Source organism: Cyprinodon variegatus, unplaced genomic scaffold (genome assembly GCF_000732505.1).
Source record: "Cyprinodon variegatus isolate N-32 unplaced genomic scaffold, C_variegatus-1.0 Scaffold85, whole genome shotgun sequence".
Lineage (NCBI taxonomy): Eukaryota > Metazoa > Chordata > Actinopteri > Cyprinodontiformes > Cyprinodontidae > Cyprinodon > Cyprinodon variegatus.
In genome coordinates, this window is record NW_015150538.1 from 259,471 (window position 1) to 285,896 (window position 26,426).

Sequence of the window (26,426 nt, forward strand, 5' to 3'; positions counted from 1 at the left end):
TATATATATATATATATATATATATATATATGTTTTAGTTTAACGAGAATGTTTAAATATTCTGCATTATCTTTATCTCAATGTTCAAATTACACTTAAAATTGTTTTGATCATTATTATTTCTGATTTAATTTAGGTGTGTCAGAAAACAGGAGAAATATCTTTACTGAAGCAGCAACTGCGGGACTGCCAAGCAGACGTGAGCCACAAGCTGAATGAGATAGTCAGTCTCAGAGCATCACTAAAGGAAAATTCAGCCAGAGTGGAGAGGCTTGAGCAACAGAACAAGGACTACGAAGAGAAACTGTACTCATGCACCAGAGAGGCTGAGGTTGGTATTGTTGTTTCCTTGTAAACACAAATGTCCAGAAGAGACTGCCTCCATTTTTTTATAACTTCAAGGAAAGATGTCCACTGTTCTATTCCTGATGCCTGACAAAGAATCTTACAAACACAAACACATTTTTCACAGCTAAACATTTCAGTGCATTCACTCATGAAACAACTTAAAGATAAAAAAATAAAAATAAATCTGGTTATTTTTTTCCCCTCCCTTTTGCTCAGGTGTGCCACAATGAACTTCAGCGCAAAAAGATTGAGGCTGATTTTCTTAGAGTCAATGTCGGCAAACTGGAGCAAGACATTCAGCAAGTCAAACAGGATCTTCTCACAGCTGGAGAGCAGAAGCTGCAGAAAGGTTTAGAAATTGAGAGACCAGATCAGGAGTTGGACATCCCTGACCAGGTCCAAGAGACAGAGAGCCAAAAGCACATTTTCACTGTATCGCTCCAAAGGGAAGTGGACAGACTGAAGGAGGAGCTCAGGGAGGAGAAGAATGCTCAGGAGAGGCTGGTCAGCAGCTTTGAGCAGGAAAGGCAAACATGGAACAAGGAGAAGGACAGGGTGATCAGATACCAGAAGCAGCTCCAGATCAATTACCTACAAATGCACAAGAGGAACCAAGACCTGGAGAGGATCCTGAAGGAGCTGACAGCTGAGCTCGAGAGCCGAACACAGCCAAGCCTCGACCTCAGATACAGCGCAGGGTTACAAACTTATGAGGACGTCATTGCCACAGAGATTTGATCAGAGCCGTCACTTGTTTCTATTTTAAAAACGCCATTGCAGTTCTATGTTTTGTCAATTACTCACTTAAAGCACTGATTCTTTTTTTAAGCTTAGTTTATTTATTTAAAACTGTGATATAATAGAATAATCAATACTATTAAAATAGTTATTGATGTTGATATTGTTTTTACTTGTTTAAGAGTAAAAGATAGATTTTCTATGGTATAATAGGTTTATTTTTTATTATTGTCTATAACAGGAACAAGTTTTGATTTTGTCTGAAATTAGAAAAATGTTTTTTGTAAGGTTGATGTCGTATAGAACCAGGGTTTCCTTATAATCTCTTTTACATTTGTCTTTCCAGCATGACAACAAGACAACAACATATAGTGTTATGAACACTGGGGAACTCTAACCACTGTTGTCATGCCACTGTATGCTTCCACAGTGTTTACTCTTACTCTTATTAAAGCAAAGAGTTTGAACAATTCAAATTTCAAACAGCAAAATCTTGTTTCAAATGTTTTCCTAAAAATGCAAAGCTTTTATACAGTCTTAGTGTATTATTCTCACTCTTTAGATCTCCTCAAATGTAACCTTTATTCCAGCATTTTCAGTCTTTAGTCAATGGAAATGTTGATATTTATGAAAGTTTTATTGCATGTGAATATAGACAATTTCTCCAAATATCTTATTTATTTATTTGAATATTTACAGCACTAGTTCCTTGTTTTTTTGTTAGTCGGCTGACAGGAAAGTGGGTATGAGAGAGGGGGAGAGACATGCGGCAAAGGACCAAGGGCGGAGCTAAAAAGGGGGGCCAGGGGTGGCCATGGCCACCCTTAGCCAATCATTGGCCACCCCTGTGGCCACCCTACCATTTGTTTCCTTGAAATACAGATGGTGGCAGCAGTAACACTCTGAAGGGGAATGTTCAAACTTATTAAACATTTAAATTTTTCATATATTAACAACTACTTGACAACAGAAACACTGTGGTTAATTATGCACATCAAAATACAAACATTAAAGATGATAGTTACAGAATTCATGCTATTTTCAGAACTAAATTTTGAATTATTTTGGGGTAAAGATAAAATGATGTGCCTCTGCAAGTCTTCAGTGAAATCATAGATAAATAACTACTTTAATAATAACTTAAAAATAAATTTAATGTGGATGTTAGTAGATTTAAATATCATTTATTGGCATAATGATTATTGATAAAGTAATGACAATGAAAAATATGTTCACCCCAGAACTTAAACCTGAAAGAATTTTGTCCACTATACCTTTTATTTACACAGCATACATGTTTAAATATATCCATCCATTTGTTAGCAAAGGCTGCTGGAAAGTATTGTTCGTCTTTATTTAGAAAATATGGATGTTGTGGTTGTTCCTGTTGGAACAGTGTAGATTGACCCTGAGGTTCTGGTGCCTTTCAGCCTCCCCTCGACGTACATTGGTTAGCCACCCCATTAGCATTTTCTGGCTATGCCTCTGCAAATGACCACTGGTCGGATTCAAACCCGGGTCGGCTGCGTCGAGGACTAAGACCTCCGTACATGGGTCGTATGCGCTAACCACTGCGCCACCTGCACCTCCCAAACATCTACTTACACCATTTAGAAAGACTATAAAACTTTTTTTCCTCTGACAGTAACTTGACCAGATTTCTGTGATTTTGTTAGCATTATTAGAACAATTTTCTAACAGTAGGACTTGTAAGAGAGAATGTTGAGATGTTAGACAGGCTGTCCATAAAAAATCACCCTTTGCTGCTGACCTCCAGGTGATGGGCGTTCTGTCTCATCAAGCAGACCTCTATGGGACTGGTGTCATTTTTAGGAAACTGTGATAAGCCAGGTGAAAAGTTGTACTCCCAAATGAGAGGTTTACGTCAAAATCCAGAGATTTCTATGTTGATTTTCTTGCTAATTGAGATTGGAACAAATTAGTACAAAATCCACAGTGATTTTTGGTCTACATGCTGTTATCTTAGCGGCGTTGTTTTTTTTAAACAAGAAGAAGCTGGACTGATGATGTGCTGTGATGTGGGGCTCATCCTTTGTTTTAAGGTAGAGTATATAATCCTCCTCACCAGGAGGAGTAAATTTAGCTCTTTCATGGATCTAGTAAAGATGCTTAGATGGCAGTTTCTTAGTGACGTGCCTTTGACGAGGCCCATGGGGAAATCACCTTCCTGGTGGGATTTATTCTCAGTCATTTGGGGAATGCTACAATATCACTTAAAATGAGCTTAAAGAAAGAGGAATGCTGAGATATTCAAACCCCTTTGAAGTTTTCCAAAGTTTTTCCTTGCATTTTATAAGGACTTTACGTAATAAATAAACACAAATTAATATATAATTAAGGAATGGTAATGGTGCATAGTATTTCAACATTTTCCAATTACAAATCTTTGGGTTTTTCTGTCTGTTACAGGATAACTTGAAAAGTTATGAATGGATTTTAATAAAAAATTTTTACCAAAGGTGCACCACAGTCCAAGGAGCAATCTATTTAATTTTGGTGATGATCCCAATCACCATCTGGAACCAGGTTTATTTTATTTTTTTTAAACACTCTGTGAGTACAGTCATTAACTTAAAGGTATAGTGGAGGATTTTCACGAATTTTTTAAAAGACCCGCCATCAACACTTTTAAAATAAATGCAGATGCACAACCCTGTACCCACTCCCAAGAGGGAACCTCTTTTAAACACCTGCATGAGCGTGCACAAGCCCATTTCATCTCGTGCATGCTCTGTTTAAAAGTTGCTATTTGCATTGCTCTTACAACCTTACATTTCAAAAGAAGATTTGTAATTTTTCCACTATGTCAGACTCATCAACGGTAAGTGAAAATGTGGACGAGCACGTATAATGGCCTTACATAAACATATCACCAGAATGACTGAAAATTAGGAGGACAACTTATTTTGATGATCCACCTGGAAAAAGAACATCCTCCACTATACCTTTAAGATGGAAGTCACAATATGTCAGGGGAAATTAGCTACTTGGCAGAAGTCTGTGCTCTCTGAGTGCTTTTCTAATTCCTAAATTTGATCCCACCTATTACTTCAAAGGTGACATCGTCAGGAAATAGAACCCATTGTTTGTAATCTGTGAGTAATTTGAAGGTATTGATTGGAGCATTTATCAGCACAATAGTCAAAATTGCCATGCACATGGTAACTGGAGGATTCACAGTGATCGACAGAAAGTTACGGAGAATCTGTCCACATGAAAAATAATAGTTATGCACTATTCTTTTTTGGTCTAATAGAATCCGTTTAAACTAATACAAGATCTATTGTTTTAACATGAAAACACTGGAAAATGTTTAAAGGAGTCTGAATAGTTTTTTCATGCACTGCAAGTCTGCAGTACAAATCAATTAAATGCAAAGAACCAAAATATTTATAACCAATTTACTGCCTTTTTTTATGCACATGCTTATGTGGATTATAGTTTTAAAGGAAAACAATCTTTCACTAAGCTATCAAGGTTTATATCAAGAATGAACAAAATGTTCCCTCTCCATTCACTTAACACTCAGGGAGAACACTGAGAGATGAATAGTAATCTGTTAAAAAAAAAAAAAAAAAAAGGATAGTTTAGATTGCCTTGCTACCCACCAGAGTCTTACATTACCTCTGCAAGTCCTGGGAGATTAAGAGTCAGACAAATCTATTGAAACTGAGGTACTGTGACCACGGGCTGAGAAACTCGAGTGACTGATAAGACCTTCACATCACTTTATTATAAGCTTCTGTCAAGGCATATGTGGAGGCAAACCCTAAAGCAATCCCCAACTCCAGGGTAAGACAGCTAAAAGCAAAAAAATACATTTCATTTTAATGAAAACAAAGGAGCTGCACAGGCAGTAGTTCCAGAAACATAAAAGCAGAAATGTGAAGACAAGCATTGAAAAACAGAACCACATTAGGTGAGCAAAAAAGAAAGACTAAAAAATAATTTAACAAAGAAAAAAGGACCAAGTGGTACTGATGAAGAAAATAAGGGCAAATCAATGTGATGTGCATATATATATAATTTATTTTATGTTTATTAAGGAAATTATATATAATGAAGGTAAATGTCACAGTAAAAAACATAAAATATGTAAAGTCTAATTTTAGAAATAAATGGAGATTAACAAAAAAAAAACATTTGTTTGTAGACATTAGCAACATCCATTGCTTAAGCTTGATTTGACCTTTTGTACCAGACAAACTCTCTGCAACTCTTTGTTTCTGGAGATCTTCTCTATGCTCCCTGATCTCTTTCATTTGGATTCCAGTCAGCATGACTGAGACATCCTAGCGGCTTTATTTTCTTTCACGGAAATCAACACTTTCCTTGGCTGTGTGTTTGGGATCACTGTCAGCCAGAGAAATCCCTCCTTTCATCGTTTTATCAAGAATGTTGCTTTAAATTTTTCCATCCTTTTTTTTTCTTTTGTTGTTATATAATGTCTGCCAGTATGGTGCATTGATGCACCCACCTCTAACCTTTGCTGATGGTTTGGTGTTTTTGGGGTTTGGTGGTCTAAATTCTCCAAACATGCTGTCTGCAACCGCATCTCAAGGAGTCGTCCGTGTCCCAAAGGTTGAGAGTTACCAAATAGTGCCTCTAGACCTAGACCATTTCTACATAGGACATTTTTTTATGGTTTAAAAAAAAAATGCTACTTTCAAGCAAATGCTAAAAGTCATCTTACTCAAACCTCTCTCCGACAAGACTCTTTGTCCCTCATTACATTCTCTATTGCTCTTGGAACTTAAGTAAGAATATTGTTTCCCTCGCTGTCTAATTATGTAGTAAATGCGTTTTGGCAGCGCTTCCTTCCTCACACAACAACTCGCTGCGTCTCTGCTTCTGTCATAAATGAGCTGATGGGACCAAATCAACGCCGAAATCAAATTAAGGCCCATTGTTGGTGCTTGTGACAAGAAGGGAGGGGGGGGCGAACGACTGAATGAGGTTGGGTGGGGGGGTATACACTGAAGAGATAACACAAATTGGTTTGGCATGAAAGAAAATAGGAGTCGTGAGGATGGGGATATTTTCCCTCAAAGTAGCCAACAGAATTTCCACGGACCCATTTGCTACACGCTGATCCTTGCTTGAGTTTTTGCACTTTTCTTTGTTTCATGTTTCAAAACCCAAATTAGAATCAGTTCAGCTGAGGTGTTTTTTTTTTCTTCATAAGGTCACGATCAGCATCACTTTTCACGGAAATTCTGCCTAGCAGATGTCCCTGGATGATTGGGACAGGCAGCCGTCAGAGGACACTCGGTGGTAACTTGGCCCTGCCTGCCCTGCTGTGACATGATAATGATGCTCTCATATCCTGCTGTGATTCTCCTGATCGGCTGACAGTTAAGCACAAAAAAGGTCTGAATTCATTAGTTACAGAGTGGTGCTGCTGCAGACCTGCTTCGCATTTAAATTAAAGATCTCTGTTGGGTTTATTTTTTTGTTTGTTTCTTTTTTCATTTCACTGACAGCAAACATAAAACATTCATAATCTTAAACATCAAACAAATAATGGACCAAGGACAAGTTTGATCTATTTCACACCAAACAGTCACTTTTAGGATTATAGTAAATACTCTGTACTTAAATAATGAATGAGTCAATAACACTGTATCAGTTTCTACCTTGCCCTCATTACTCACTGCACACTCAGATACTCAAATGTGCTATAACCCTGCCGTATCCCTGAGCAATTAGTTGCTCCAAAATATCAGGGGGCTAGTTATTCAGGCACGTATTTCATATTTTATTAGTTTACACAGAGGCTTGTATGCAGACCGGGCTTTAGCAAACACAGGGTTTGCAAATTTCCCAAGCTCCTCTGCAGTCAGCAAGTAATTGGAGGAAGAGTCCCAAAGGGGCCTCGCATGCCGCCGAAGCCTTTGGCTCCTGACGTGTTGAAACGGCAATGGGGTTTGATACTGAGGAGAGAGAGGTGTTTCTGTGCAATAATGTGTGTTTGTGTGTGTGTGTGTGAGAGGGATGTAGGAGCAAGACTTAGGTACATTAGTTGGGATAAATAAAGCTTCAGCTTCTATGAAGTCATTTGGTTTCCCAAGCCCACCACCAGCAGCATATCCAATGATTCCTGCGGTCCATAGGGAGGATAAACCTTACGTTGGAGGATATCGCTCCTGGCTGGTGGGCAGGCAGGTTGGTGGTGGGGGGGACAATGCTAAAGCAAATTCAAAGCCCTGCTGCTGAAAATAAGTTAATTAGCTCTATCTCTCACTCAGAGAGAAAGACATTCTTTTGTAAGGAAGTCTGCCATTCAACACAATCCAAACCTTTTATTCTAAAGCTTTGCCAACTATCAGCTTGTGAAATTATCAGGGACACTGGATTGCAGGACAGAATGCTTTACAAGTGAGTCCATAATGTTACATAACAAGAAAATGTAAAAAAGTTTTGAAATAGAGACCAAACTAAACTAATTTCATCACATTAAATTATTTGTCGAAAGATGCAATAAGATTAGGGTGATTACTATTCACATTTAAATGTATGCACAATGGTGTTACACATATACATTTATTATATACATGTTAACTTAAAGGGTTATAAAAATAACAGATTTTTAATTTTTTACACTGACTCTGTGAACTGCTATAAAGTGGTCATATCCTTCAGTGATGATAAAGCGAAGGTGGGTTGCACTGCTTCCATTTAGCTAAAAGAAGAAGAAAAAAAACGCACAGATGAATAAGCTCCGGGATTCATAATTTAACACAATTAGAGGCTTTTGAAAAGACTATTCTCTGAACTACTTACTGAAATAATATTGGACTGAAGATGTCCCTCTGTGCGCTCCAACTCTGCAAAGAAAATAAGAAACTAACTTTGTATTTAATTACTTGAATATAAAAAGACAGTAAGTAGGATTAATATTACCTTACCTTTCTCTACGACAGGCTCAAACTGAGCAGCACTTGGTGACGTATTCTTTTCTATCTTTAGATGCTTGACTGTGACAGAACAAATTAAAGAAAAATGATTAAATAAAGATGGAGAATGATGTGAGTTAAATTGATATATTATGCATTTGTATTTTGTCAACTCAACTGAGCTAGTAAACAATGCATACAAGATATATATATATATATATATATATATATATATATATATATATATATTTTTTTTTTTTTTTTTTTTTTTTTTTCATTAATTCTATACACTGCAGACATACAATAATAAATACACAATATTGTGTTGGGGGAAAAAAACTCATTAATGGGTATAAAAAGTCCAGTATCTTTAATGAGGGCACCTAAAAGCTGCACTCATTACAGATATTCCAACCTGGCCGTGGTATGGAAGAACTAAAGAGTCAATGAAAAGGAAAAACAGTACTGTTAAATTTGATGTTTAAACCATAAAATTAGAAATCAAATTTCAAAACTTTTTATAATCATACATTTTGACTTGAATTATTAATAATGAAATGTAAATCGGATTTATTAATCTATGAAATTGTGTAATTTGTACTTAATAATATATTTTCAAATCCTATTTCTAATTGGAGATTTTAAAAACACTATTTGTCAATCTGATCATAAATACCTTTTCTAATTTCACATAAAAAAAAAATGAATTCCTTATTCCATTTTCCTTCTCACCTAAGATTTTAAAATCCTTTAGAACTCGCATTTTCTTTTTATTTTACCCTCTCTGTTTACCTTTTCTGTGACCCTTATGGTCCCTGAGCACAATGTTCAACCAGTACCAGTAACCAGCTCCCACAAAATTAAACATGTTTTAAGCTCCCAACTATATAATCCCTAAATGTGTCGGCTATTTTCCTTGATCACTAAGTGTACAAACGGCAATTCCTGTTTTTTTTTCACTAATATTCTCCAAAAAACCTCTGAGGCCTCCACAAAAAAACCCAATTTATAATGAGATTACATTGCAAAGAGCAATTATGCGGCCTCTGAAGGTAACTACTTGCAAATAATTATAGTAAAGGGGCTGATAACAAACCATATTTGTACAGAAACCATATATCGTTGGTAGCTACTTCGCAGTTATGCATCACTTTGTACAGGTCTATCATTAAAAAAAAAAAAATCCCCGAAATATAAAATAATGTTTGGAGAGTCACCATCTTGGCAGGTGCCTCTGTCACAATTTGTGTGCCTCACTGCAAAAAAACTGTGGAGCAAGTCCAAGGGGTTAGAATACTTTTAAAATTCACTTTAAATACATGCTTTCAGTTGAAAACAGGCCACACTAAATGTTAAAAGAGGGTAAAACATGTTTTTGGATAAGGTGATAAGCCTATATATAACCATACCCAATGGGCCCCCTACTCAATTAGATTTGGACTGCTCTTTGCAGATGTAGTGGTGTTTGTTCCTCCAAAACAAAATCCTTAAATTGATGCCTGAACCTCATCTATACCCCAACAGATACCAGATTTCAACATGAAGGTGACCTTTTTAAACAGGACACCAGTAGGAAAGCAGACAGTGGTATTTTCAATTACTATGTTAACTGTATATAGTTCATTAGACGGTTGGTAACAAATACACTCATGTAACATGTCACAAACCGCAATAACGATCTTAAAAGAACGATGTATTTGAGTATTTTATTTTTTTACACTACGCCTTGGAATTATGGGTAATCCAGAGCAGACGTACTTCATATGGGGCCCACCCAGATAATGTTGCTCAGGGGCCTATTGTTGTGTCGTTTCGCCATTGACCATACCGTTGTAGCTATCCACTGTCACTGCAGAGATGTTTGTTGTTTCAGCAAAACGAAAGATGAACTCCTGAGGGAACATCCCGGTGGTCATCCAGAAGGTTTTAATGTTTCTGGACGAAAAGACGAAACGCAGCCACAGTAAAGAACACACCGACTTAAGAAATATATATTAGCTGCTTAAATGTGCACATTAAAAGCACTGATAAGACATATTTATAGCTCTCACCCGTCAGTGATGTTTCCTGGAGGGTGATTCTCGTCGCTGGATGAAGCTAAAACAATTTGTGCACCTGGAGAATCAATCATGGCGATGATCTAAACAATCACAGTTCCACTAGTGTTTTCCTTTTTGATTTAAGACACAGCTCAAGCTTTCACCGTTGCCACGCCAACCACCCCGTCGCGCTTTATACACGCAATCTGCGTCATTCTGGACGTAACAGTTTCCGACGCACGTTGCTAAATTAGCATGAGCTAACATCTTCAAACCAGCGTCTGGACATGGCGAATGGGTGCAATGATGTGTTATTTAGCCGAGGAACTGGGCAGGTCAGCTTAAACATTTTAAAACTTAACATTATAGCACGAATTAATTATTTCCACGAGGCTGTAAATTTGGAACTTTAGACGACGAGATATAAAACTAACGTTTAGTTTAGCTTAACAAAGAGGAAAGAAAAACTGAGTGCACTGAATTGTAAACCAGAAAAACTCAATTCTGATAAGTCTGAAGTTAATTTTAATGTATTTCTGCATATAATTACGCTTATAAAGTTTAGTTAGGCAGTAGAGATTACTAATGCACTATTTTCAGGTGTGAGAATTGACACCAGAAGATGAAATAACGTAATAATCTAGAAATCCCGAAGAGGATAAAATGTCTTTAGCTTCATTTATGCTTGAGTTTGAATTGTATTGTTCTTTTTCAGAGTGATGATTCAGACATCTGGGATGACACTGCACTTATAAAAGCTTATGATAAAGCAGTGGCATCTTTTAAGGTAAAATAACTGCATATTTGGTTGAACTTCAATGCTAACATAATATAATAATAAAAAATTAAAAAAAAACAAAATATGTAAACAGACCGTTGTTACATTGCTTGTGTCTTCTCCTCTTACTGTGGTCCAGACTGCTCTTAAAGGTGATGATGAGCCACAGGTTTCTAAGAAAAACCAACCAGGAAAGAAACGCAAGAACAACAAAAAGAACCAGGGCAGAAAACGTACTAATGCACCGCCTGATAAAGAGGTAAAGACTGGGTAGATGGCTAAATGAAGTGGTTCCATATATATGTGTGTGTTAGTGCACTCCCAGAAGGGAGTACTTTGGAATAACATGGGCAAATGGCAACCAAAAGGAAGCCACAAGGAAAGCAACAACACCCAAATACCTGCAGCAAGTAAAGCTAGTCCTGAGAGGTCAACTTAGTGTCAAAAACAAGGTCCAGGCAATCAACAGCTCTGCAAGTAATCAGAAACCTTGATAGGGTTATAAGTTGACCTAAGGAGGATATTCAGCCCACTGATGTTGAACATGAAAGCTAATGATATTAATATTATGTGTTTATTTCATACATGGGTTCATGGGGTGTGGGGAAGAAAACACAATTGCCAAATATCCCCATATATTTATTGACATCTAATTATTTTTGAACATATATTGTATTTATTTTAGAGTGGTATATCTTAGGTTGTTACAAAGTATTTTAGTATTTTTATCTTTAAAAAACCCACCAAAGCACAAAATACTGTTTTAAAAAAACTTGAAAGTCACACTAGCAGTGACATTGCTTTTATAAATGAATAAAATGTATTTCATACAGTATTCCCAGTGTAGAAGGTGTGTTGGTGTACAGAAGTTTTACAGAGCTATACAGTTGTAAAAACCGCAACATATTGCCTCTGTTACTATATCATGGTTAAATCGTAATATGACAGATTTGATGGTTTAACTGAGCGACTCGAAATTTAAATAACATTTGTTGATAGAAAGTTAGTCACTAAAAAAAATAGGTACATTTTTCTGTATATAGGGGATATAACCCAGGCGTGTAAGGGCAGCAGAAAGGAAAATGTACGTGCTACATGTAGGTTACACGGCTCGCAGTTTTCCATTTTAAAAAGTTATAGGATTTACAATGAAGGGGTAATACGTGCATTGATATGTGGCATTGTTCCTAATTTAGGATGATATTCTAATTTCAGACGCGTATACACTCCAGTTTGAGCTAGGAAGAAAAGGAAACACAACATCCGGTTACTAAGTTCACTTCAGGCCATTGTGCATCTTTTACTTGGTGCTTTTTCTGCAAGATAATACCCAATGCCTACAGTTATTAACACCCAACCACCAGATGTTGGTAGTTGTGTCATGCTAACAAATTATGTATTTGATTTCTCATGAGATTGGTCAAGATGCAAATTTTTAGGTAATCATATATTACTTTTAAGTTTATATCTTTCACACATAGCACTATTTAATTTACGTACCCATGTCACCATAGCTCATCTTTGCTCCAAGCCCCGTTGCTGAACCTGTTGATGTGGAGCGTTTTCTTCAGCAGCTTTAATAAATTTCAGTTTTCAAACATACGCGGGTATGCTGCTCTGCTGCGCTTATGAATGCGTCCGGTGTATTTATATGTTTGTAGGCTTTAGTCTATTGTACACAAGGCATAAAAATAAGTTGATAGAACCTACTGAAACATAAAAACCTATGTTACAGTAATTCCGTTCCTAGTAAAGACATGATTTTAAAATTGATATAAGGCAAAAAGTTACTACAGTTCTACACTGCAAATGTAAAATACACTGTCGGAAAATTAAGTTTAGCCTTTTGTCAAAGTTGTGATAAGTTTTTATTTACAACTACTGCCATGCTTTGTTTTTAATTGCTCTGTTTGCAGTGGCAGGTTGGGGACTCTTGCAGTGCTTATTGGTCAGAGGACGGCCAGCTCTATGCAGCCACCATCTCATCCATAAACCACCAGAGAGGAACCTGTATAGTTGTTTTTACTGGTTATGGCAATGAGGAGGAGCAGAATCTGGACGACCTGCTGTCAGAGATTTCAGAAGCTGACGAGGCGGCAAATCCTCAGGTAAACTGCTGTAAATGTTGTATGTGTAGATTTATTATTCTGAATCAGTTCATTTAATTGATAATTATGTTTTATAACATCTTTGATTTTCTTTTTATCTATACTCCCTCATAGTGTATGAAAAAACATTTAATTTTGTGAAATTTGTTGGTAATAATAATTGTAATACATAAAGGTTCCTTTTATGGCACCCAAGGTCAGAAAACTTAAAGAAAAAAACTGAGATTATAGATGCATTTAGTTCAATCAAAGTCAAAAGGCTCGTCTGCGCCGACTTGTTTATAAACAGGTTTTGAAAAGAGAGAGACTTGTAGTGTTTCTGGTGTCAGGAGGGAGGGCCTCCCAGAGACGAGGAGCAGATCGGCTCAAGGCCCCGAGTCCCATAGTTGTCGGACGTTGAAATTTAATGATGTGATAAATTGATTTTTCTCCCTTTTTTTCCCGCCTCCTATTTTGACAGTACATTTATCATTTGGACCAGTGCTATTGTTGAGTTTATTTTGACCCAATAACACCAACAATATTTCCTGAGATGATTTTCATTGACTCATATCTTCCAGCTTTTAAAAATGTGCACAGCTATTTTTACAAATACATCATCAGTCTTTTTTTATTTGACATCATGAGATTAATAGAATAACTGGCAGCTTACTGTTGGCCAAACATGAAAAAAATGGCTACACTGTGGTTTATTATAACAAAGGATTAAGGGTATGAAGCACAGCTTTCAATTCATGCCCTGCAGGAAACTGTTTTAGTTTTGATATGTACCTTGATGAACTTTTATTCAGCTCCTTTTTATTTTATTTATTTAGAAAAAGAGTCATAACATCCATTGTTTAATTATAGGAAAAAGTGGAAGAATCCTCCACAGAAGAGAGTGATAGGTCCACCACACCTAACCAACACAAACAGCATCCACCCGGTAGAGCCCAGAGGTCCAAACCTCACAAACACCCACCCTCCATGTGGCCTCCAGGTTTCCCTGGGTTTCCCCCAGGACCTCCTCCTATGCACGGTTTTGGACAAGTAAGGACTAACACTCATTAAAGAACCGTTGTCTTTATTTTACTGTCAACAAAATCTATCTTATTCTAGATTGTTTCATTTTATCGGTTTATTTACTTTTAAATCAGAGAGAAAGCTTGCTCTTTGCTGAGTAAGTAAAACAAAAGCTAAACTCTAAATCATTTACAATAGGGGAAATGAAAAGGGATCATAAATAAAGCACACTGTTGACATTTATTGTATTGCATTGGATTGCAGTAAATTTACTTAGCCCTTGATTGGATGTTTAGTATCACAAACTTTTTTCAGCTGCATGTGGTATATTAAGATTACAAGGACTGAACTACCTGTCTGCCCTTATTTTAGTTTAGATTATGTTTATTTAAATACATGTTGAAGCATTTTTAAATGGCTGTACTCCTTTTAAATATCACAACTGCATGTCTATGTATTTTTTTTCTAGAGGGAAAACAGACATGGACCTGCTGGTCATGGACCTGTACCTCCCTCCTGGCCTCCTATGATGCCTTTTGGTCCCCCTGTAAGGTTTAAGCTTAATAACAATGCACTAGATAAACAATGTATAAAGCAGCACCAAGTAGCATTTTTGTCTTAATTAATCCTCTTCTAAGTCCCTGCAATGGTTTCTGCTTTTGAGACGATTGAGAGGTCTGTTTTCTCCCCCTACTGTCTCTAGCTGGAAAAACCATACTTAAAACTTTTTGTCACCAATGTGTTGGGAGTCTCGCGGCTCTGTTCTCAGTCTTGTGGTAAGACGAACAGCTTTATGCCAGCCCATTATATGGCCATTGGCATCAATAGCCACATGCCCGTGGCTGCACTACTCGCAGACAATCAGAAAACAATTTTGGGTCTTGGACATTTATGAAGCAATGGACCCAATAAAAAAGACAAAGAAAACCTTTGTCTGATGAGGGTAGAAGGACAAAACTTGAATCTGCAGGGACTTGTGCAATATTGAATTTGGGGAACATGTTTATTATGTGACAAGGCCTCAAAAAACAATAACAAAATGCAAAAATTACACCAATCTGGTAGTTTTCTAATGAACTTGTGTTACCGTATGTGCTAACTAAGTGATTGATTTTTAGCACGCCCCTATAAAACATGGAGATGGTGATTCATCTTATGAGAGCAATTTGAAAAGTTGTTTACTTGAGGCTTAATGCTTCACTGACGTACAAAAATAGCAACTTGCAGTGAAAAGGTTTGATGTTTGGTGCAGGGAGGGTAGTCAGTTTTTACATCAGTGCTATTTTCAGTAGGTACTGTAGGGGGAGCTCCACTTGAAAATAACTTGGTGCTGCTTCAAGAATTAATCTTAGACTAGACTTAGACTTAGGCGGCTTTTATTGTTATTTTGTATACACTAAGTGTATGTAAAATGAAATTGTTTTGTACAGCTTTCGGAAACATTTCCATTCTATAAAGTACAGCAGGGATCCGATGTAAACAGTTTGGGAGAGAAAACATGGTGCAAAAACGCATTGATATGGAAGTTCAGAGCAATAAATGTATATGCTGCAAATATACAGAAGAATAGGGGTTAAATTAAATATGTGAACAATATTTTTGGTACCCCTTTTTTAACGAAAGAAAAAACTCACAGTAGTCACAGAAATGACTTGAGTCTAATGAAAGTCAGACTTTACTTTTCAACCATCTTCACCAGAAGTGTTTAAAAAATAAACTCATGGAAAAATAAACTATCCCTAAGAATAAAACAATGGTACCCCTAGAAAAAAAATAAAATGTGTCCAAAGGGACTTGTTAAATCAAGTTGTGTCCACTAATTAGCATCACAGGTGTCTACAGTCTTGTAATTAGTCACTCTACATGTATTTACTGTGCTGTTTGGTGACATGGTGTGTACCACACTCAACATCGATTAGAGGAAGCAAAAGATTAGAATGGAAAAAATATAGACAAGCATGTTAAACGTACAGACAATACGACTAATTCAAGCAGCTTGATGATTTGTGAATACAGTTAAACATATTATTTATTTCTGGACCTGAAATATGAATGGCAAAGAGGAGCCCAGAAAAACATCTTAAGAGATTAAAGTTGAACTTTAAGCTCAAGGAACATCAGATCGCACCATCCATCATTTTCTGAGCCAAACTGGATTTAATCTGAGACAAACAAAGAGGACACCATTTTTGAAGAAGAATCATAAAAAGTCCAGACTGAAATTTGCAAAAATTGAAGTTTTTACCAAGGTGCATCAGCTCGTTTTTGACAGATGGAAAATTCAACCATATTAAGAAAAGAACACTGTCCACACTATGAAACATGGAGGAGGCTCTGTTATGCTCTGGGGATGTTTAGCTTCATCTGGCACAGGGTTTCCTATATCTCTGTAGGTGGCAAAGAAATTAAAATACAAGTAAGGCAATCTAGAGAGAAATGTGCTTCCCAGTGTTGGAGAGATTGGTCTCAGCCACAGGTCATGGGTCTTGTAAAGGATAATGACCTTAAAAAGTTGGATATAAACACCCAAGAATGTCAAAGAGGAAACATTGGATTATCCTGAAGTGGCCTTCTATGAGCCCTGACCTAAATTCTGCTGAGCATCTTTGAAACGAGCTCAGTCATGCAGTCTGGAAAAGGCAACCTTCAAACCTGAGACAACTGGAGCAGTTTGCTGATGAGGAGTGCGCCAAAACACCTGCTGAGAGGAGCAGATGTCTCACTGAAAGTTACAGGAATCGTTTGATTGTAGTGATTGCATCTAATGGTTGTGCAACAAAATATTAAGTTAAGGGTACAGTCAGTTTTGTCCAGGCCTGTTTTATGAGTTTAGTGTCTGACTTTTATTGAATCATTTTTATTAAATCTTAAGTGATTATTTATTTTGCCAAATTCAAGTTATTTATGTGACCATTGTGTGTTTTTCTTTCCGAATCAAGGGATACAATTTTTTCCTCATATGTAGATCAGGATTATTATTATGGGAGAAGTAACTAAAGAGCCAAGATGCAAATGAAGGAAAGATGCAGACAGTGAAACAATCTCCCAAATTAAATTGTGCCTAAGCATCATATCCTGGAAACTCCTATAAATATAAACAATTAGCGATCTTATATATTCTGCTGCAGTGTCTGCTGTCTGAATCCTTTTTGTTCTTCAGATGATTCCTCCACCTCCACCAATGAGTCCTGACATGGTGGATGACGAAGCCTTGGGTAGTGTGCTCATATCCTGGTACATGAGCGGATATCACACTGGATACTACCTGGTATGTGTTTAAGAGTGAACTCGTCAGTCACTAGAATTCAGTTTTTCTAAATATTTAATAACATAGTTATGTTGCCTCATTTGTGTATGTGAAAGGTCTAGTTTTGGGGTCGGTAAACCGCGGCTCTTTAGCGTCTACCATGCGGCTCCCTGGAGCTTTTTCAAAAATTTATGAAAATCGATTTTCTTTTTTTTTCTTTTTTTCTTTTTTTTTTTTGATATGGTGTGCAGGAGGTCAAACAAAAATTTATTATGTTTTCCAATGCTGTAAAAATTTGTATAATCAGTAAGTGTAAACAATAATTTGCATCATAGCCATAGAGATCTGTGGTCATAACTTGCAACCAGCGTGGTGCGGTGCCAGGCAAACGAAGATGCAGGTCCATGGATCCCAAAGGGAAAAAAGGAAGATGGCTAATGAGAAAAGAGGATTCAAAGAATGGACCGAATCATTTGCTTTCATTATCAATGCTGAAGGATTGCCTGCATTTTTCCTTTGTAATGAGAGATTGTCAATAAAATAAAATAAAGAAAAAGAAAAATTTGGAAAGGTATTTCCAGGGAAGGCTAAATATGCAGCCGACCACCAAGTTGAGAGGCAGAGAAAAAGTGCGATTGCAGAGCTTCTGGATAAATTAGAGGAGCGCAAAGATAGATGGATGGATAGTGGATTGCATCTCCAAACTCCACTACTGCTGCTAGTATTGTTGCAAGGATGGAAAACTGTCCTCAGATCAAACTGTTAAAATAATTTTAACAGTTAAAAGAATTGTTTAGCAAATTAGCAATTAAGAATTGATGATTGATAAGCTCACTGGTAGCTTGTAGGTACTTCACTGGAAACCATCTCTTTTTATAGGTCTTGACTTTATAGAGTCAGACAAGTGTACAAGTTGATACCATCCCTTATATTCAGCCACTTATGGGTCAGAATCACAGGGGGCTGAGTCCTGCTTAGCTCTATGGGTGATAAAGCCATCTACAGTTGAAGTCTGTTAGTCTATTCTGTCATGGTGCACACCAGCATAATGTGTCCAATGTGTGTTTAAGGTTCCAGTTAATGTGTATCTCATTGTTCTCCTCTTGCATACAAGTAATACTGATGGAACACCTTTAAGTTCAACACTGTTAATGTTATGGTTTTTTTCTGTGTGCTGGATTTTTTAATATTTGTAAATTTAAGAGTGTGGTCCTCCTATCTGTCAGTTTATAGGCAGTTTGCTGCAACATCTGGATAACGATGAGCACTTCTTTCCTAATTACGGGTGCTTAAAATTCATGTCACTCTGGCTCTTTGTCGTGCCTGTAAAGATATAAAATTAATAGGAGTAGGTAAGAAGGACAACTTTAGCTACTTTTCAAACCTTAACATTTCAAACCTTTGGAATACCTTGATACTTGCGGTGGGTAATTACCTAGTGAAATGTTAAAGGTTAAGGAAATAAAGAGTTTGACCTTTTGGAAGCGTTTTGAAATGACAGAAGTCTGCTTTAGACTTCCTTCCACTTCCCACAAGATTATCTTTGCAGTCCAAACCTTATCAACTAAGGTTATTTCATAACATTGTTCTTTATAGATAAAAACTAATATACAAGCCAAGAGTTTGGAGCTGATCAGTTCCAAATAATTTATAAAATCCAGACGGCAATTCAAGTTTCTGTCCCCCATGTCGTCTCCTAAAATCAATCAGTTCAATGGATTTAGACCTGATTTGCATGTTTTTGGCATCTCTGGTTCAGGTATGCATTCATGTTATTAGTTGATTTGACGTCACCAAAAGATGAGAACAGCATACTTTTGGGGTCCTAAGGTCCAAGCAAGGGTTTAAACTAATTGAATTTGAATATTTTTAGAGCAGGGACATGTTACTTTGACAGTTTCAAATTCCTATTTGAGTAAAAATATATTAATTTAAATTGTAATCATTGGGTTTATTTAATCAAAATGTACATTTACTTATTTCAAAACATTGAGGTTATTTGACTGCTCATAACTTCGCCAAGGAACTAAAAAATATCCCTTCAGTCATTAGATGTGTCTTAAAACCTTGAACACATTTGTTTTTCTTTCATTTAAACAGGGCTTGAAACAAGGACGGAAAGAAGCAAACAAGTGGACAAAACTGCACCACAAATGAACAAATGTTCTGTGACTGGATATGGGCCTCCATTGACCATGAAACATCAATTTTGATTTATATCGTTTCCTCATGAAGTCTGAGGATGAAGTTTTGTATTCTTTGTAAATATATCAAATAAAGGCTGTCAGAATAAACCAGTTTTGTTCTTTGTTTCTAAAAGATTTGATGGTTTACAGTATTGACAACATTTTTAAACTCCTTTGAAAATGACCTGTTATTTTAGGACTTATTATATATATTTAATCCTAAAAAAAAAGTTAAGCTTATATGAGATTAAGAAATATTCTGCAGGTGAACAACATTCAATTTAAATATCTGGAAATTGTAAATATCATACATTTTTCTTTTAGGTGTTTAAGTCTAACAAATCCTGTACCTTTTTTATTAGATTTTTTTACACAGAGCTGCACAATATTTTTATCAAAAGACTAGTCTGGGGGAATCTTTTCATCTCAAAGGACCGCTTGGAGGGCAATAATTATTGGCTAATAAATTACAAGTAATTTGAACTTGCATTTTCGATGTAACGTTTTAATCTGACACTCTCACAGCCGCACATTCTGCTGTGATACAAATAACATTGCCTGAAATGCCAACAGTCACAGTGATACACACACAGACGAGACCTAGACAGACAGTGGAAAAACAGCACTTCATGTTATTGCAATATTTATGTCACCAAGAATATCCAAGACCAATTTAAACTCTAATTTTAACAGAAATTACAGCTTACTGTAAAGCTGTTCATGCCCGCGACTGTATTTGTCATCAGGATTATTCTATCAATGTAGTACAAATAAATAATTGAAATTGGCTTGTAGTTATTGTTGGGTTGGGTTCTGACATCTTTGGTTTAAGCCTCACAAGTAGGCAGCAAACAAGGGAAGAACTCAATCTAGACACAAGTCACAGCTCAAACTTGACAATCCTTAAAAGGCTGCCTCTATTGTTTTTGTAGCACAGTTCTTCCTTCCACTCAATTTTCTCGCAATATGGTGGAGAATGGCCCTTTCCCAAAAGCTATGACCTGTTTGTGGTTTATACTTGTCGAGCGAATCGACTAGTAGTTGTAGACTATTCAAGCGCAAGACAAAGAAGTTTTCTTCCTTAAAAACACCTTTTTTTGTAATCAGCCTTATGTATTGTTAAAATTCCCCCCCAAAAAATTTTTTTGCTTTTTTTTGTTTTGTTTTTAATTGCTGGAGGCCATTTATATCTAAGTCAATAGAAAATAAGTCTTTGAAAAATATTGCTTTCCTTTAAGGTAAAAGTAAATCATTAACACATTTCTGCTTATATCTTACTTTACCTATTCTAACACGGAGAGTATTTATAGATCAGTGCTTCTATATCCCTCTTGTATATCTTCTCTTGTTGAAACCCAGATGGCCTCTGCTGAGGTCTGATAACACTTAGCCTGGTTGTGCTGGAAGTTTCTTCCTGCTAAAAGGAGTTTTTCCTCTCTACTGTCGCTGCATGCATGCTTTGTGAGGATTACTTTAGAGTCATCGACAAAATGCAAATAAATATATTCTGTCACCGCATGTTCGTTTAGGACCGTATCCTCAAAAGTCAATCAGCTGTTTTTCTTAGATATAAAACTACCTTTATTACTGTGTGATCTGATGAAATTGTCTCTGCAAAGTGCTTTGTGTAACGTGTTGTGAATTGGTGCTATATACATTTTTTTTCAAGTTTTTCTAAATTTTTTCATTCTAACCTGACTGACCACTTGTAGATCTTTAGGGAGACCTTTCCTGGGAATAATTTCTAGTTATTAGTCTGCGTTAACCAAAACATCGCTTTAGTATTTAGAATGAGTATCCTTGCAAATTTAACAACTCAATGCAATCGACAGTCCACTACTGCTACCCGCTCATCTATCAAAAGTGATCGGTGCCAGGCTTTGGCTCGATACCATCTGCTAAGAATAGGATACTTTTTTAAAAATCTTAACAATAGCTTAAAATTGACGACATTCTTTGATTGCTAGGCTCAAACTAGAATTTATTTGGTTAAAGTTTAATCCGGATGAGCCTTATTAACCCAATATTTGCACAGAAAGAAGGAAACTGCTGCTGAAATCCAAAGGGTCAAAAGAAAATCATGACAGTAGTGTGTGAATCCAGAGCCACTTCTTTCACTGTCTGTATTTTTTTTTTCAATTTGCTTTAAAAAAAAGACTGTATGAGTTCTGGTTGCAATGGCAAGTATTGTCCAGCAGAAGTCAGACTAGTGTAATGAACGTCCGTTGATGAATATGCTTTGTGAATAAATAATGCTTGTGCAAACTTGTATCCGTGCACTAAAGAAAAGACTTGCCTGTGAGCGTGTCTATATGCACTCATCTCTCTTTGGCGTGCCGCTCTGATTTGTGATTGCAAGCCAGACTCGACTACAGCTTTATTTCCTCTGATGTTTCCCGCAGAGTCAAATTCAGGGAATCGTTCCAGTTTACGCCTTGCATCAGAGCATCTCCTTTATTCCCTGAGGTGTCCCCTCATCTTCCAGCCTCATATAGCAACACATCCATCATGATGTTTTTCAGCTCACATTGGATAGGTCTGTAACTCATGGTGTTGGTAAGCACTGCTTCATATTCCATAACAAGCCAGCTTTATGTTTGAAATATAATTCTGCAATCTCTAGAATATTGGGATTTTAAAGAAAGAAATCTCAGTCTTTATTGTTGACACCTGATGGCTTTATCCTGTTTGTAGAAAAAGAAAAAATCTAGAGGAATTTCTCTCTCTTTTTACTTGTGGTGTTGAGGTTAAGTAATGAAATTCCAAGCTCTGATATGTAGGGTAACCACTTATTTTCTTCTTCTTTCAAATCTGGATTGTTTGAGCTTTAGCAATGTAAGAACAGAGGGGGAAATGGCACGGGTGCAGATATCCAGTCTGTGATTATATTTAGAATCCAGTAAACCACATGTAATTACAGCTGGAATAGAAACACTCGCCTGAAATGCTGTCGTTCCCTTAAAGAAAGGCCTTCCAGATTTCCTGCACACGTAATTTGCTGCCCACTTACACCCGCCGCCCTGGTTCAGAGCTGGCGAGCAGTCGATCATGTCTTGTACGAGTTTGTGTGTGCACAAGAAAGAGACATAATGGGTCTTTGTGTTTGGATGTAACAGCATGATTGTCTTTATTTTTTACCCATGTGATCTTCCTCCAGCTGCTCCAAAGCCATTGCTTTCTGGTTGAAAAGCGGCCCCTTTGTTTGTGTACAGACTGCCGTCTGCGCTTTATAGCCCACTGTGATTGCCCATATTTATGACTGTATTTGCCTTTTGCTGAAGCCCACTCTTGTTTTTGCTGTTATGTGCAGAAACTAGAGAAGAAAGGATGCCAACAAGAAAAAATTGTAGTTTGTGGTATTTACAACTTGAATATGCACCGTACACGGAGAGTGATAAGCCAGAGTTATCTTTTCCCCACAGACGGGGTTCAAATCTTCCACAGCAAAAGCCTACACATAAACCGATTGCCTGCCTGACTCTGCAGCAAACTAAGCTGCCCAAAGGGCCCAGGAGAAACCCAGAAAGGAGTTAAAAGAGGGTCCGACCTTGCTAGGGAAGGCATCACTCCCTTTCTGTGCCTGTCTAACCCCTACTGACCAATGAGGCATGAAGCGTGTAAACATAATCTGCATTTTGCATAGTCGCTTCTAGGAAACATACAGGCATCCAAATAAGATCACATTGCTGCATGTGCTTCAAGGCCTTTAGCTATTTACTCAAGCATCAGACAAACAGAAATTCTGCAATTACATTAGATATTTTGGAGGTTATTGGGCCAGACAAGTCATTTGTTTTATTGTTTTGATTAAAGACAAATTAGTTCAGTGGTTTACAGAAAAGAAAGGAAATGTAAAATTAATGTTTGGTTTGGTTGATGTTAACTAGTCTTTTTTTGTGTGTATTTGGTTGATTCATTTATTGTCTGAAATTGTCTGAAATAAATTCCTATTCATTCAAAAAAGGGGGATGGAAATAGCTCAAACAGTAATAAATGAGATGATAATGTACTTTTTTTCCAGCAGCACTATTAAGTAATGTTTACATTCTTGCTCTGAAAGAGGCAGCAGTTTCTGTACATCTCAGGCTTTTAGGCAGTTTGTACCAGAGCTTGAGTGCATTAAAATGGACAAGTATTTGCTCCCATTAAGGTTTTGTTTTTTTTTTGCCATAAGTTTCAAAATTATATATATATATACTGTATATAAGGACTTAAGTTGAATATTAGAACTAAGATAAATGATCATTACTAACGACAGACAGTTACTGGCAGGTTTCACAAACATTGACCAGCAAGTTTATCCCACAGTTAATGACTATAATGTCAAGTTTGATTGAAAGTCTTTTTTGTTGAGAAAAGTAAAGGAAAATGTACATTTAAAATAAGTCTGTACTTTATTCAATGTTTGAATTATTATGTTGATTTAAACCATAGAAATTTGGCTAAAAACAAAAGAAAATCTGTAAAAGTGCTTTTGATAGCACTTAAAATGCTTTCATTTTTCTGGAAGACCTTAGAAATTAAGTCTTTTATGTATGTATTCTTTTCCAAGACCAAGTTTAAAGTTTCTCATTTTATGAAGAAGACTGTACTACGAAGATTTAAGGACTTGTACAGTATGATCATTTTTCTTGATCTTGGTCAAAACTGGCATTTTTATTTCTATGGGGACCAAAAATTGAGGTAACTGAAAATTAAAACATAAATTCTGGCCATACCTGCTCATCTGGTGGATGTGTTTTTCCATGACTATAAGAGACCATGGTCCTAATTTGGCAGATAAATGAATCGGCCAACATATGTTAAGAATTGTTATTTTACTCTGCATTTTCAGATTAGATGAACATCCATCCATCCATTTTCTCCTGCTTAATCCTTGTCAAGGTCATAGTGGGGCCTGTGCCTATCTCCGGCAGTCTACGGGCGAGAGGCGGGGTACACCCTGAACATGTCGCCACACTTTCGCGAGGCAACACACCATGCACACACTCACAGCTAAAGACAATTTAGAGAATCCAATTAACCTAACAATCATGAGAGAGAGCCCACGCATTCACTGGGAGAACATGCAAACTCCATGCTGAAAGACCCTGGGTCAGGAATCGAACCTAGAACCTTCTTGCTGCGAGGCTGCAGCACTACCCACTAACTCACCGTGCAGCCCCCTTAGATGAACATATAGGTATTAAATATAACTACTTTAAGAATCGAGTCTTGAGGAGCAGTAGAGTTGATCTTGGTCCTTTCTATTTACAGTTGCCAAATTATTCTTATTATAGTCCCTGTCCAGCAATGAAGATCTGAACCAATTTAGCATGGTACCAGACAAGTTTGCCCTCTGTCTTTTATTAATTAAAATGTCATGAGCAACGGTGTCAACAAGGTTAGGAAAGCCTATTCTGTCTCTTCCCTCTGCAGCAAAGTGCCACATTGTCTTTGAAAATATAACCTTGTCAATCTGAGAAAATACGCTGCTTGTTGACAAAGGAAAGAACAAATTTGCACAATTAAAAATAATTGTTATCAAGTATGCTTCTGCTAAGTTTGAAGTGTTTGATGGGAATATTATTCAAAACAGTCTGCTGAGTTAAGTGTATGAAACACGGCTTTAAAGCTGCCTTTTTTGCCTGTTGCAGATAAGAGAAATGTTTTACTACATTAAGCAGACTGTAGAATAAAGTCAGTCTGGTATTCATTTGAAAATCTGAATAAAATCAAACATCATTATGGATTTGTCTCATGTTTATTGACTATGCACATGTTCAGGCATTTACTTTGCAGAGAGTGAAAACACAAGAGTGAACATTTTCCAACTCACTGCTTACAGGTCAAAATGCCTGAGGCTTTGTTATTTCTGCCTTGTGGGAATCTCAGATTTCTCTTTCTAGAGTTGAATAGACGTGCAGTTGTTGATCAGGGATAGGTTAAAGCATAACATAGATATTAAAGGCGCTTTTGTGGTGAGACGCTGCAATATCCAAACAGGATGTTTCAGTGTATGAAAAAAAAAGAAGAACAAGGGGAAGAGTTTTGTTAGATGTACAAGAAAATACAAAGCACATCTTCTCTAAAGGATTGTGGGATGTGAGCGATGGTATCAGAAAGGATCAGTGCCTTCTTTCTGGACTTTGCATCAGCCTTGCATTGTCAACCCCTGCAACAGAATCTGATCTTTGCCACTGTCTTTGTGGGCTGACCTCTGGGTCAGCAAGAATGATCTGTGATCACTAGTTAAGCCGTGTATCCCATTCACAGCAGATTCAGAGACATTCTGGTGCCTCTGCTAGTTATGATTCACATTGCTGCTGGATCTTTAAGCTCTGCTGCAGATGCTCATAAATAAATCTGTTAAAACAGAATATGGCTAATGCTACCAGGTTTACAACAGCATAAATAGGATAAATCATTGGTATGAAGGAAGCCTTAGCCTCAAACAATTTTTTTTTAATGATGGAAATTATGTGTGAAAAATAAAAAAGAAACATATTTACAAGTAAGTGACAAAATAAGATCATTTTCGGTTATTTTGCCCCAGCTTTGTGACACCAGCGCCTCGCAAAAGTATTTGCCTTTTTTATTTTTAAAGGTTTACATTTTGTCACATTCTCAAACTTTAATGTATTTTCTCATGATTTTATGTATGAGAACAACATAAAGTAGTGCATAATTGATAAGTGGAAAAAACCTTAAAACATACCAAGAATTTGGTCCCCAAACTAAAATTTAAGACATGCAGAAGGAGTAATGATGATAACTCTGGAGGAACTATGTGTATCCATAGCTCATAGGGGAATCTAACGATATGACAGTTTAACCATGCAGCCCAAAAACTTGGCCTTCATGTGAGAATAGGAAGAGGGAAGAAAGATGTGGAAGTAGGTGTTCCTTTGACATTAGACGAAAATAAAATTGTGATGTCAAACTAATACTACACATAAACCTAAACACACCTATCTGATGATAAAACCCAGTGATGACATCATCGTGCTGTACGGATGCTCTATAAGCCGAGGTCGGAAAGCTGGTCTGTGCTGATAGAAAGACTGATGCAGCTAAAAATGGG

The 26,426-nt window shown here is 36.8% G+C and overlaps 3 protein-coding genes across 4 annotated transcripts in view; 2 read left to right on the forward strand and 1 right to left on the reverse strand.

Annotated features, from left to right (window-relative positions):
• Positions 1-1,668, forward strand: part of LOC107083837 (leucine zipper putative tumor suppressor 1-like) — a 20,874-nt gene extending 19,206 nt beyond the window's left edge. The window contains exons 8-9 of one of the 2 annotated variants that reach the window (XM_015373335.1): positions 137-331; positions 565-1,668. In XM_015373335.1, the coding sequence (XP_015228821.1) occupies positions 137-331; positions 565-1,086 (717 nt within the window). In that variant the 3' untranslated portion in view covers positions 1,087-1,668. The remainder of the gene's footprint in view (positions 1-136; positions 332-564) is intronic. The other variant, XM_015373334.1, reaches the window with a different exon arrangement.
• A 3,183-nt stretch (positions 1,669-4,851) lies between these two features.
• hspb11 (heat shock protein family B (small) member 11) lies at positions 4,852-10,226 on the reverse strand. The gene is made up of 5 exons (XM_015373305.1): positions 10,055-10,226; positions 9,832-9,938; positions 8,016-8,084; positions 7,891-7,934; positions 4,852-7,789 (listed from the first exon to the last, which is right to left on the reverse strand). Exons 1-5 carry the CDS (start codon positions 10,132-10,134, stop codon positions 7,697-7,699), a joined length of 393 nt encoding a protein of 130 aa, XP_015228791.1. The 5' UTR covers positions 10,135-10,226; the 3' UTR covers positions 4,852-7,696.
• Positions 10,227-10,255: 29 nt separating this feature from the next.
• Positions 10,256-19,469, forward strand: LOC107083817 (survival motor neuron protein 1-like). The gene is made up of 8 exons (XM_015373304.1): positions 10,256-10,377; positions 10,758-10,829; positions 10,960-11,079; positions 12,737-12,928; positions 13,778-13,957; positions 14,400-14,477; positions 17,091-17,198; positions 19,278-19,469. The coding sequence occupies exons 1-8, from the start codon at positions 10,330-10,332 to the stop codon at positions 19,332-19,334; spliced, it is 855 nt and encodes a 284-aa protein (XP_015228790.1). The 5' UTR covers positions 10,256-10,329; the 3' UTR covers positions 19,335-19,469.
• Positions 19,470-26,426: the final 6,957 nt, after the last annotated feature.